Below are 14,105 nucleotides of genomic sequence, written 5' to 3' on the forward strand. Positions count from 1 at the left end.
GTAAATAGCCAAGGTCTTTTCCCCAGGGGAGGGGAGTCCAAAACTAGAGGGCATAGGTTTAAGGTGAGGAGAGAAGGATTTAAAAGGGGCAACTTTTTCATGCAGAGGTTGGTGCATGTATGGAATAAGCTGCCAGAAGCTGGTACAATTACAACATTTTAAAAGGCATCTGGAGGGGAATATGAATAGGAAGGGTTTAGAGCGATATGGGCCGAGTGCTGGCAAATGGGACAAGATTAATTTAGGGTATCTGGGAGGCATGGATGTGTTGGATTGTCATTGCTGTACAGCTCTATGATTCTAAGTAAATAGCTCTTCCAAAGGTCCAACATAGATATGTAATTTTTTAATTATTTCTTCCTGGGATGTGTGCATCACTGCCTGGACCACTCCTAATTGCTACTTGAACTGGCTGGCTGGCTGACTGAGGCCATTTCAGAGGGCAGTTAAGAGTCCATAAGGTCCTACAAAAATAGAACACAGGAAATTAGGAACCCTATTAGCCCCTTGAGCTTTCTTCACCATTCAATAGGATCCAACACTCCTCATTTCACTTTCCAGCTGTGAGTCTGGAGTCACAAATAAGCCAGACCAGCTAAGTGCACCAGACCCCTTTCCCTAAGGGACATTAATGAACCAGATTGCTTTTTACAACAATTGATGGTGTTATAGATGATCATTAACTGATCCTTTCATGAAATTTAAATATCACCATCTGGCATGGTAAAATTCAAATCCATCCCTGCATTCTGGATTACTAGCAATATTAGAACTACTTCAATGCCTTCCACCTCCATTAATGCATCTGTGTGTTGGATGTGTGTGACATTGGTAATTCAAAATTAAATAAAGGTTAAATAGGCTGGTGTTTTTCAATTAACCATTAGGGAGCTCTCATACTGCTATATAAAAACACAACCTTTCAGATATCACGCAATTTGCAAATCAGTCATTTTTTGGGGAATTGTCAGCATGAGAAACAGCAATTTCTTTAGGGAAAAACCTCTATCGACAAGATTAAACCATTTTGACTGACACCAATGAGGCAAATGGTTTCTTTCATCTATTGCTAAATGTAGGGAAGGTCACAAATTTATTTACATGAGAACAAAGTGTTCACAGACTTTGTTACAATCTCATTTCTTAGACGTCCTTTGTTCTTTATTTCAGTCAAGCTGTTTTCACTGAATTCTGCGGCACGCATAGTCTACCTTTTTTTTTGATCTCAAATGTAGCCCGTTTTCTCCTTTTTTATCGTGACGTTTTGTACATCTGTTATTCACTGTGCCTTTTTAGAATGGTCAACTCCAGCTGTCATAGGTTGGATGATTTGGGGTTTGGAGTTGTTTCTCTCCTTTTGCCCACCCTCCCCACCCCTTCGCCTTATCCTGTGCCTCAGGTAAAGGGAAAGCTTTCCGGAGGTTCAGTCATTCTGAATACCAAGTAAAAACAGTCCATTTTGAAGGTAAAACTGGTCCTACCAATTTGCTGTAATGGAAGTCCCTGGCTTTGACCTGGCAAATGCCCACAGCTGAAATTGATAGGGCACTAGAGTGGGATGATCAGACCCATGTCCCTCACCCTGTGAGGTGGCATACCACAGCATTCCAAGACATGGTACTCATGTTTGTCATTACAGTCCTTGACAATTGGTGTGTAACATGGATGAACTCCCTTGGATTTTCCCCACAAACATTTAACAAGTGTTTGAAAGCCATCGTGCAGTCATTAGAAGGTTCTGTCTATGGCTTGGAAACAGGAACTTTGAAAAAAAAATGTTTAAAAGTCTACAAATGCATCTTCCAGGCATTGTCACGGTGTTTCTCTTCTTCCATCTTCAAAAAAGAAAAAAAGTACAAAACTAATTTCAAGTTTTTTCTTTTATAGGACTGATTCCATGTTTTCGCACCATTCATGGTCCTCAAGATTATAGATAAATTTGGTCTTTTGAGAATGAGGTTGGCTAGAGTCCCTTCCTGCAGTGTCCAACGTTAAGGTTGATGCAAAAAGGTCACTCGCAGTTAGTGGCTGGAGATTTCTCTCATCATCCCTGATGTACTTACTGGCATTCCTCCGCAGACAGTGCCAGGTTGTTGTGTACAGGATGAATGCAAATGTCTTCAGTGTGATGGCGATGCTGATGTAGAGGTACCGATAAACCACATTATCGTATAACATACAGGCTCCCAGCTCCCCACAGATAGTGGTCCAGAACAAGCATGTTGAATCAATCCCAGCGCCAAAGATGAGAGGTGGAGGAATAAAACCTATCAGGATGGACAGAAACAAAATTGCAAAGTATTACACAAATAGAATAAGGCTGACCGATGGGTAAACTATTATTTAATTAGAGTTGATGTTTTGTGGGTCAAAATTCTAGAATTTCCACTCTAACAGCATTGTGTTTACCTGCACTAAATGAACTGGAGTAGATAAAGAAGGCAGATCACTATCACCTTCTCAAGGACAACTGGGGATGGGCAATAAATGCTGGCCCAGCCATGCTGTGAATGACTTAACAAATGAAATTGTTCTTTTTCCTACTGCACTGAAGCTGCTGATCCAGGTTGTACTGGCTGCAGATAGTCAGTGAGTTTGCTCAGTGATATCTCATCCTGTTGTCTCAGTGCATTTATTGCCCCTTAAGTTGAGTCGAGCACAGTGTCAAACCCGGCTCCCAGTTCCATGTGCTGGTCAAGTGAAGCATGCAGTAAGACAGAAGAAGGGATCAAGGGGTATTGGGAGGTCACAGGTTAGGACTGCAGCCAGTCACTCCATGCAAAAGGAGAGGACTCGGGAGGCATAGGGCTCGGAGGGGAATTTACTGAAAAATACTGAAGGAAATAAATATAAATGGGAGCTAACTAAACAACAGCCTTCACCACTCACTGAATCATTAAAATAGTGAACTACTACTGCTAGTTTCTTAGAAAGAAGTCTGCTCTGTCATGCAGTCTGTTCATCTCTAGCTCAATGCCCCATATTCTCACTTTCTCTCTTTATCTAAAATCATTTAATCTTTCTTGAATATACTCACACTCTTGCAACCTCCACAGCTAGATTGACCACTCTCTGCAAGAAGAAATCTTTCCTCTCAGTCCTAAATCCCTGAGATTGTCACCGATGGTTCTAGACTACCCAACCAGGGGAAACTCTTTCCCCATCCAATCTGTCCAGCTCTGTTAAACTTTGTTTCTATCAGATCCCCTCTCATTCTTAAACTTTAGTAAATACAGGCCCAGTGAACTAATCTCTCCTGAGGTCACTGGTATCAGTCGAGTGAATGTCCACTGCACACTAGGACAAGCATGTCCTCTCTTGTGTAGCAAAACTGCTCACCATACTCCAGGTGAGGTTTTACCAAAACCCTATATAGCTGTAAGATATTTCTACTTCTGAACTCAGATCCTCAAATCCTCAGTCCTACATCCTAGGATGCAGAAAAGCAGTACAATTGTATAAGTGATTCCAATTACGATACAAAGTTATGAGCCTGGGAGTCCGAAACCCCTTAGCTCAATGTTGATGAGGAAGGTACTTGTCAAGCAATTGAAGATCAGAAGTTCAACATAAATGAGAACTAGCAGAACAAGAGTGATGTACTCAGAAAATCTGACAACATTGGTTTAAGGATGTGTCCATGTTTGTGGATGTGATTGATGCATTATACTTTGACTTTGACAAGGTGCCCACAAAATGCGTAATGAAGGTGAGGCACATGGAATTAAGAGACAAATTTGATAGAGAACTCTTTGCTCAAAGCAACACTCGTTCGTCCTGAAGAACTGTTGAAGCTGCAACCAGTGATTTAATGGAATCTGACAATTTAGTTCTGAAACTTCTGTTCTTCACATTTGTGAATGACCTTCACAAAGCTATTGTAATCCAGCTTGTACAGGCAAGTAAGATGTATTGAAGGGAGATGATTAACACTTGAAAGGAATAATGTTTCAACAGATGAGTAGAATATGTTGTTCACTAAATCCAAGATAATTAAGAAAGCTGCTAATCTTAATGCATCTAAACACTTAATCAAGGCAAAAATCATGCAGATTAGATAGGGTATGATGATTGAGATTTGATTGATGGATGTATGGCATGAAGCATAAGTTATCAGCATATGTTTTATGCCCTGTTAGATTTTAAAATCCCATTGAACTAGAATTGAAACCTTATAGATAATTCTTGGAGTGTTACACCTAGGCCTCTATTGACAAAAGGTAGACTAGAAATATTCTCAGGCTCAGACCACTGAATTCAACAGGGAGCAGCCCACCATCGTATTTCAGATCTGACCCTTCCTGCCTGCTGAGTGCACTGTCGGTGCCATAAGCACTAATCTACAGAATATAGTGCAGTAACTCAGCAGGGTGAGCTTGTCATCAGCTTCCCACACAGTGATCTTTATAGAGAGAATGAATAATAACAGCAAAATATGGGGAGCTCACCATTTTCAAAACAATACCATTCAGCATGCTCTCCCATTCTATTATTGTTATTGAATCAAAATCCAGAAGTTCCCACCTAACAAACCCCATTTTGGGAACATCATTTTAAGGTCAAATCATGACAGCCATTGCAGTGACAACTTGTACATTGTTTCATTGCAATTTTAGTGACATTGCTATCAATTGAATAGTGGGTCATAGCAATTAGGCAGCAGTCTGACACTAGAGAAGTGAGGCAATTAAAATTAATGTATTACTTTATGTTACTGCGTTCCACATCATACTGTGAACCCTCATTAGAAAGTGCACACAAGTGTTACAGAGATGAGAGTCTTAAATTATAAGGAATGCTTGGGAAAGTTGGATGTTCTCCCCTTGGATAAAAAGGTTAGATGGTAACTTTGTTCAGGTTTTGAAGATGACAAAAGGATTCAGTAAGAGCAAAGTAGAGAAAGATGAATCCATCTAGTGAGGTGGCTAGTGGTCAAAGGTGACAAATGTAAAATCCTCATCAACAAATCTTAGATGCTGAACAGAGAGATATTCTTCACACTGAGCTTTTTTTGGGATCTGCAATAATCTATCCTTAAGGTGGGAGTCAATAGCATAACTGATTTTAAAATTAAATTGGCAGAAATGTAATGAGGTACCTGCAAGATCACAAACTAAGTTGGATTGTGAAACAAAGTACCAATCCTCTTCAGCAGCCTCCATTAATGCTGGAAGATTTTGATTCTTTCATATTACTCATTGAACATCTTGGTTGTAAACACTCCTTTCAACCTTCCCTGGATTTTGAAAGAATGTTTCTTACCGTTGAAGAAATGCAGCAATGAACTATGCTTCTGTTCTGTTGAATTAATCGAGCTTTAACTATATTTATGGGCATATATTAACCCTCTTTACTTGTCGGATGACTCAACACTGCTTCAATGTACAAATTTGACCATAAGTCACTGAGTTTTACAGCACAGGAAGTGGTGTTTTGGCCCATCATGCTCATACTAAACATCTATCTATTCTAATCCCATTTTCCAGTATTTGACTTGTAGCTTTGCATGCTATGATATTTCAAGTGTTTATCTAAATAGTTTAATTTCTTGAGTTCCAACATCTCTCTCTTTTTAGGCAATGAGTTCCAGATACCCACAATATTGAAAAGCTTTTCTCAAATCTCCTTTTTAAGCCTCCTTTTTCTATCTCAAAATTGTGTCCCCACCTTACTGACTCCTCGACTAAGGGGAAAGATTTCTTCCTAACTACTCTATCTCCTTCAAAACTTTTGTACACCTCAGTCAAGTCCACCCTCAACCTCCTCTGATCGAAGGAAAACAACCCCAGACTATCCAGCCTCTCCTCAGAGATCACTTGTCCAGGTAACATCCTAGTGAATCTCCTCTGTGCCTTCTCTAGTACAGTCACATTCTTTTTCTAAGATAGCCCTCCAGCTGTAGCCTAATTTTCAGATAGCTTCATAAAGGAGATTTACTGCATTTTTGCCATTGCTGCCATGCAAGTTGGCATGCAACTGATTGCCCTTGGAGCATAACTCTCAGCATTTCGTGTCTCAGAGCACAGGTTCATTGTTTGATGACAGCAAAGAGAGATTTGGAGTTTGATAATACTTGCAAAGAGTGTGGTGCTGGAAAAGCACAGCTGGTCAGGCGGCATCAGAGGGTCAGGAGAATCGAAGTTTCGAGCATAAGCTCTTCATGAGTGATTCTCCTGCCCCTCTGATGCTGCCTGACCTGCTGTGCTTTTCCAGCACCACACTCTTCGACTGATCTCCAGCATCTGCAGTCCTCCATTTTGAGTTTGAAATAATTACCTACATTTCCCCCATTTTAGCTGACCCCTGTATATGTAAGAAGTCCCATTCATCCATTGAGGCTGTGCACAGTGACCGCTCTATGATCAGGTTGGGTAAGGCCTTGAACTTATAAATCCCCTCTTCATTTTCAGGGTCACTGAATGAAGGCAAAGGGAGTTGCTTAGGTGCTTTGCACACTTGGAAAGCTAGGGCAGACACCAGATTAATGTCCATCTTACTTGCTGTTTCTTTTGTGAACGATTCTTGTATCCACTTCTCACCATAAGTACCTTTTTTGAGAGACCTGAAACCATCTAATATTGATTCTTTATCTAGTTCTGGTCTCTGATTTGTTTGCTCCATAATTGACTGACTCCCACAGTCTTAAGTTCTGGAATCCCTAATTCTCTCAGCCTCCCTACTTTTTCCTCCTTTTTTGAGCCGCTCTGCCAAATCCCTTAGTTTAATATTTAAGTCAGTATCACCTCCTGGGGCTCAGCGTTATATTTTGTTCGATAACATTCCTATGAAGCACCGTGGGACATTTTACCACATTCGAGACGACAGTACAGAAAGGCAAATTGTGATTGTGGTATTGGGGGAAATCAGTTTTGGGCACCCCTCATGGATCAATATTCCTGACTATAAAAGGACAAACAGGCAGTGGATGCTTCTATTAAACTTTGCAACTGGGGTTGTGGTCCATCTTCCTCACAATTGAAACGTACAATATCACAGTAAGAATAATGTATCCTAAACCTGATTTGAGGAAAATTCTTTGCTAATAACATACCTCCAAAATAATCCTCCATCCCGTCCTGCCTTTCACTTGCCGTATAAATGAATTATACCACTGAGGTGTCTTGAACAATCAGCAAAGAACCCAAATAAGCATTATAGTCTACAGTGCATAGAACTTTTGCACAAATAATTACCATAGGACTTGGGCAAGTGAAACACAGATGTAAAATGGAGAAGGTGACAGATTACTTCAGGATTAAATCTGATTACTAAGAGAAAACATTCATCCTTTAGATGGCAGGCAGTGAATGCTTCGACTAAACTTTGCAACTTATTCTAAGCAGAGCAGCAATGAATCCTGAAGTACAAAGTAATTAGTTTTTTTTTAATGATTTATCCAAATTGCCAACAAAGCAAAACCATTTACATTGTTCAATGAATACTGGAGCAGCTGCAGCATAATGCAATGTTTTGAATTCTTTAAGGGAATCAAACTTCAGTAGTATTAACCATGTAATTGATTTCAATTACTCTGGTCTTTGTAGCACAGCACAGTTGCTGCAGAAGAAATATGGATTGATAATGGTAATTACAGCAGGTTTACAATTCAGTTAAACCATATGCAAGTAACTACAGCCATTATAACAAGGTGGTTAACTCAAAGCAAACTTGGATTATGAAATAGTAATAAAATGTAGAGAGAATTTGCAAGGTTTCACATCTGCAGGGCAGGATTGCTGGATTAACCTTGTCACTCAAATCCCTACTTTTTCTTCAAATAGTACCAGAGGATCTTAACATCCACCTGACAAGGCAGAGACAGTGTTAGTTTAACATTGAGCAAGCTGCAAGGCAACATGTTTTACTGGGCATAATCCCTCAGTACTGCATCAAAATATTAACATAGATATATGATAAAAGTTGTGGAGAATGAACCCATAACCTTCCAGCTCAAAGGCATAAGTGTTACCACTGAGCCAAAGTTAACACATTGCTACACATCACTGAATAGAAAGAGCTTTTAGGATTTCACACTGCTTTTAACCTGGGGCAGAAGACCTCTCTCTCTCATACTTAATTTCTCATCTTCTGAATAAGTGACATTACAGCCTTGCTGTATACTCTGAATGCCGGATGGAAGACCTTTAATTTTTTTTTGTCAATTCCCAATCCATTTCTAAGGTCAACTCTTTGCCATTCAAGCACTCACCTGCCAGTTCTGCCTCCGATCTGGATCATGTCCCTATGTTCAATGGATTCCATACTCCTGGTTTCAATGCAAGAAAAGGTTTTTGCTGAATGGTGTTGGTTTTCTCCCTGCTCTGGCTCTCTTTTGAACCTTTTCTTGCCTTGTTGTGTTCATGTTCATTGCTGCTATTAGCTTTCATCTGTTCCTTCCAAATGTGGCATTATTCCCTCACTTTTTACTTGGGCTGGTTGGCTCTGTTTGCTGGTTGGCCAATTTGCAATACAGAGTGAGGCCACTATGTGGCTTAAATTCCTGGACAAGCTGAGGTTACCAGAAAAGGCTTTCCTTCTCCCCTCACCTGAGGCATGGTGACTGTCAGCTTAAACCACCATCAGTCATCTCTCTTTAATAAAAGAGTAGTCCTATGCTTTGGTAAGCCTACAGCAACTTTACTTGTGCTGAAATCAAGACTGTCACCCCATCTCCAACTTTTTTTCCCCCAGAACTTTAAAATGACAAAACGTCTTTCCTAAATATATTCCATTTTCCCCAGCAAATCTTTATAATCCCCAAACTTGTCACCCAAGCATTATTTCTTGCTTCATCTCATCTTCTCACCTACTCTTTGCAACCTCACAGCCCTTTACCTCCTAGTTTTCTCAATTTAATCACACAAAATAAAACCAGGTCTACAGAAACTCACCGAGCAATCGCAAAAGCAGGAACAGAACTCCCAGCGCATACGACTTGAGCTCAGGATTGACGGCCCTGTAGGAAAAGCATGGGCAGACATAATGGCCATTAATTAGCATGCTCAAAATCAATTGGTCCCACAACTGCATTGCAACTGGTCACATCCATTGCAATTATTTCTTTCACAAATTACAAACCATTTCAAACAGTTGACCTAATGCCAGAGGGAATAAAAAATGAAAGCTGGGATTCCAGATGGACGATTGTTATTTTCCTACTCATTAACATTCAAGTACAACATTGCTGAATTTTTGTCATCTTTTGACATAAAGATTTATTACAAAGTGAAAGATTTAAGGAAGCACCGGTCAAGTTGCTTACGTTTTATTCTGTGCACATTTCTTAACATGGACAGGTAAATTAAATTAAAAATTTTTTAAGAAGTGTGGACACAAGGTTCATGTTGGGTCGAAGGGCCTGTTTCCACACTGTAATGTAATCTAAAAAAAAAAACCTCTGTACTGCCTGCCACTCAGCCATTTTCAAAATCATGACGAGCCTTTCGCCTTGATTAAACGTTAGTCATTGCCAAATTTTGGCATTTAAAAAAAATGCTTGTTAGATCCAAAAAGTAAGAAATGCAAATTCAAAGGAATAGAATATTTCTCAATTTCAGGCACATTAAACCAATTTAGTCACTTGCAAGTCAGGAATAGCATGAAGGAGACACCGGAAAAAAAGCTCCCTTTCTCTATCAATATTCCTAAGTCTGCTGCAGTACATGTGTAATGCTAATTGACAATCTCCAGCAGGTCAAATACAACACAGTTTGGACACAACCTTGAGGGTTTGCTACTGTATTAATGTTCCCTATTCCAGTCATTAATGTTAGTCCATTTTTAAAATTTACATATACTCTCTTTGTGGGCTGTGACTATCATGGGCTTTTATGCCCATGCCCTAATTGTCCTTGAATCATAGAATCCTTAGGATTCGGAAAGATGCCATTCAGCCCATTGAATCTGCACCGAGCCTCCAAAGAGCATCCAACCCAGACCCAGCCCCCATCCTATCCCTGTAACCCCACCTTTCCCATGGCTAACCCACCTAGCCTGTACATCCCTGCACACTATGGGCAATTTCCCAAGGCCAATTCAATTCACTCTAAATGTTAGTGTGATACTAGTACAGAAACCCTTTGCTGCAGGGCCTATGACCAGCAAACCACATAGCATGCCATATCTAGCCACCGACTCCAACAGCTCACAAAAGAGCAAATTTGAATACACACGTGTTATAACATACTGGGAGACAGTGGCTTACTGGTAATGTTATTGGACATCTCTTGGACTGTGGGAGGAAACTGGAGCACCCGGAGGAAATTCACCTAGACACTGGGAGAACGTGCAAATTCCACACAGACAGAATTGAACCCAGGTCCCTGGCACTGAGGCAGCAGTGCTAACCTCTGAAACATCATGCCGCCCCCATTCAGTAAGTTGCAAGAACATTTCAGAAGGCCTTTAAGAGTCAACTATGTGGCTGTAGATCTGCAGTCCCATGTAGGCAAGGGCAGATAAGAATGGCATACTTCCTTCTGTGAAGGACATCAGTGAACTAGATGGGTTTTCATGACAATCATTGATAATTCATAGTCAATATTACTGATACTAGCTTTCAATTCCAAATAATTTACGTTCCTTTAAATGCTATAGTATTATTTAGTGGGAGTTGACTCTATGACCTCTGGGTTACATGTCCAATAACATTACCACTAAACCACTGTCTCCCAGTATACTACAACACTTGTGTATTTAAATTTGCTCTTTTGTGAGCTGTTGGAGTCGGTGGCTAGATATAGCGTGCTGTGTGGTTTGCTGGTCATAGGCCCCACAGCAAAGGGTTTCTGAACTAGTATCACACCGTACCTTTTAGAGTGAATTGGATGAGTCTTTACACATTTGCCTAGACTAGATTTGAACCCAGGTCCCAGACATAAAAATAAAATCAACAAGCAACATTATTCAATCAGGAGGTTGTGGATCATCTTTTCCATTGTTATTTATGTTTCTTCCTCTAATTCCTCATAAATATACCAAGAGAGCTATGTGAATGATATGGATTTTAAAAGATCTCTAGTGTTCTGTCTGTTGGAACAGTGTACTCTGTTTACATGTGTCTTCACCACATTGGGTCTAATGATAACTGAAATGATAGCTACATGGGAATCAGTAAGTATGATATGTTGTAGATGTGAGTGTTGCATAGGGACATGAAAGGGTTAATATTGAAGACTGCCAATAAGCACCACCCGCTATTGTGATGTCACATGAACCTGTGGGCACAACAGTTTAGGATCTTGAAGAGGTGAGATGAGAAACTGGGTTCTCAATGTCTCTGTAACAATGTCTATCAAGTCAATGTAGTCTGTGTAATTTATTGCTAACATGGTGATAAACTGCCAAATCAAATCAGTGTTTCTACCCTGGTATTTGCAACACAGTGAAATAAAAAGCATTCCATGGTCACTAACCCATTTTGAATAACTAATCCCAGACTTTGCAAAGAATCAATTTGAGACACCAGTTTTGTAGCTTTAAATTATTAGTAATACAGTAAGTTTAGCAGACCAAAATTAAACAACAAAGTAGTCCAACTGATGTCGATGGATTTAAACTCAATACCTTGCCCCATTCATGCAAAAGATAGATAAACAAACACAGATAAATAAGAGAAAGTAACAAATTGGTAGATTACTTAAGTGATTTGCAAGAGGAGTATTCTAAAAGTACAGATTGCTTGGTTGATTTTCTGAACATGTCAGTCAGAATCACCTTTTCAGCTCACTCAGGAAGTTAGTAATATTTCGTTTCTATTCCCAGGGGAGGTTAGGCATGGAGTTCCGATCTTTTTATGCTATAGCTTCAACAGCCTAGCTCCTTCTCCCAGAGAACACTGTCCAAAACCAAATTCAAACTCTGGCCAACCCCTGTCAGACTGAGCACCTCTCCACGAGGTCCCAGTTACCATTCAACATCTGCTGGAGCATAAAGTCTCTATCAGACTTACTAGAACCAGTTCTCAGATACTGGCCTCATTTAATGCTACATATCTGCTATCTGTTTAAACTTACTGCTCTGTCCTGGCTTCAGAGCATCTGTAGAACCTTTCATCAGGAACGAACCTGCAATTAACATCCAGATCTGGCTTCACAAATAAACAAATCAGAGCTTGCTTGTTTTTCTTTTAAGCCAAGCTGCTGTTCACAGTCCATATGTCACTTCCAGCTCACGGTCCGCAGTTGCAAATCAGAATTGATAAAAGAATAAATAAAAATAATGGAAAAACAGTGCAGATCCTAACCACATGCGAGAAGCTATATCCTGTTATCTGTAACGGACACTTCTAGATAAACTGGTAAGTGGCTTTCCTTTTACTGTGTGAGACCAAGTAGATTCTATAGTTTCCTATATGTTGTGGTAGTGACCTCCATGATACACACAGCACTCTGACCTGGCTTATGCTCCTATAACAAAAGAATATGCAAATAGCTGGTTGCACTGGGGTCAACTGTTAAGTCTGAAATACTTTTTAGTTAGCTTCAACCAATTAATTGAGCACAGACTAGGGTTTGAACTTGGTACCTGCTGGTCAATACATGTTTTTTTAAGGTATTCTATACCAAGCAAGGACATTAATTCCACCAGACAATTAAAGAGCTGGTTATAATCATTCTTATTTTAGGAGATAAGAGTCAAAGCTTGGGAACAAGGCATTGCTGCAGGATAGCCTACCTGATAAGTATAATGATAGCTGGAGTCTGGGCCATAGCTCCAATGAGGCTGCAAAAGCACATCACGCACATGAAAGTCAGAAAAGCCTCCTGACAGCCCGGGCTCGGACATTTGCCAGGGATGACAGTGGCATTCTTGATGGGGCCAGTGTTCAGACAAGCACAGGCAGTGAGATTCTGTAAAGATATAACAACAGTGCATAATCAAAGGCAACGTGACATGCTATCAAGCTTTTAAAGAAAGCATTTCAGTAGCTGAGATACCAAATGCAACATGCACCAAACTCTTTAGACATGTACCTCTAATTGGGATGCCAGACCAAGTGCATTATGAATAACTACAGTGTGAATAACTGCAGCTTGCATCTAATCCAGGCTATTTCCTTAAACTCTAATCATTAAGTAACAAAAAATGCGTGAGAACAAGAATAAACCAATACATTCAACCTGTCTGTCTCTTCATAATTGGCCCAATTATATCACTGAATCAAAATGCTCCTCAGAAATGTAAGAACATAACAAAAACAAGAACTCAGAACAGCAGTAGGCAATTCATCTTTTGAGTCTGTTCTGCCACTTAATACAGTCATGGCTGTTCTCATTGTAGCCTCAACTCCACTTTTCTGCCTATTCCCTGTAACCTTTGACCTAATACTAATTAAAATCCATCTCTTCCTTCAGTCTATTCAGTGTCCTTGCAATTACCATGCTCTCAGGTAGCGAATTCCAGAGATCCTTTCAGAGAAATAATTCCTCCTTTATCTTTTTTTGAATCTGCCCTCCCATTATCCCACACCTATGATCTCTTGTTCTAGATTGGTGCTACTTACCTTTATATAACTCAATTAGATCACAGAATCCCTACAGTATGGAAACAGGCCAATCAGCAACACCACAGTGACCCTCCAAAGAGCATCCAATCCAGATCCATTCCCCTACCCTATCCCCATACCCTGCATTTCCCATGACCAATCCACCTGACCTGCATGTCTTTGGACTGTAGGAAGAAACTGGAGTACCTGGAGGAAACCCACACAGACACAGGGAGAATGTGCAAACTCCACACACAGTCACCCAAGTGTGGAATCGAACCTGGGTCCCTGGCGCTGTCAGGCAGCAGTGCTAACCACTGAGCCACTTCCATACGGGCAGCAGATTTTCTTCCCTAAAGGACATTGAGCTCATTAATGAGTTTTCATGCTAATCAACAGTGGTTACATAGTTGCCATGTAATTCTAGACTTTTCGCCTACCCCCCCCCCCACCCCTCACCCCCAATCTGTGGAGCATTAGTGAACCTCATGGGTTTTTCTAACATTCAGCGACAGGGTCATCATCATTAAACTCTTAATCCCAGATTTTTATTTTAATTGAATTCAAATACCACCTTCTATAATGGCTGGATTTGACGTTGGGTCCCCAGGACATTACC

The 14,105-nt window shown here is 40.3% G+C and overlaps 1 protein-coding gene across 2 annotated transcripts in view; it reads right to left on the reverse strand.

The window, feature by feature from the left end:
- Positions 1-1,053: 1,053 nt before the first annotated feature.
- slco3a1a (solute carrier organic anion transporter family member 3A1a) overlaps positions 1,054-14,105 on the reverse strand; it is a 193,884-nt gene continuing 180,832 nt past the window's right edge. For both annotated transcript variants that reach the window (XM_072565209.1, XM_072565210.1), the window contains exons 8-10: positions 12,676-12,851; positions 8,892-8,956; positions 1,054-2,267 (exon numbers count right to left, since the gene is read on the reverse strand). In XM_072565209.1, the coding sequence (XP_072421310.1) occupies positions 1,882-2,267; positions 8,892-8,956; positions 12,676-12,851 (627 nt within the window). In that variant the 3' untranslated portion in view covers positions 1,054-1,881. The remainder of the gene's footprint in view (positions 2,268-8,891; positions 8,957-12,675; positions 12,852-14,105) is intronic.

The sequence above is a fragment of the Chiloscyllium punctatum genome, chromosome 48, assembly GCF_047496795.1.
Source record: "Chiloscyllium punctatum isolate Juve2018m chromosome 48, sChiPun1.3, whole genome shotgun sequence".
Classification (NCBI taxonomy): Eukaryota; Metazoa; Chordata; class Chondrichthyes; order Orectolobiformes; family Hemiscylliidae; genus Chiloscyllium; species Chiloscyllium punctatum.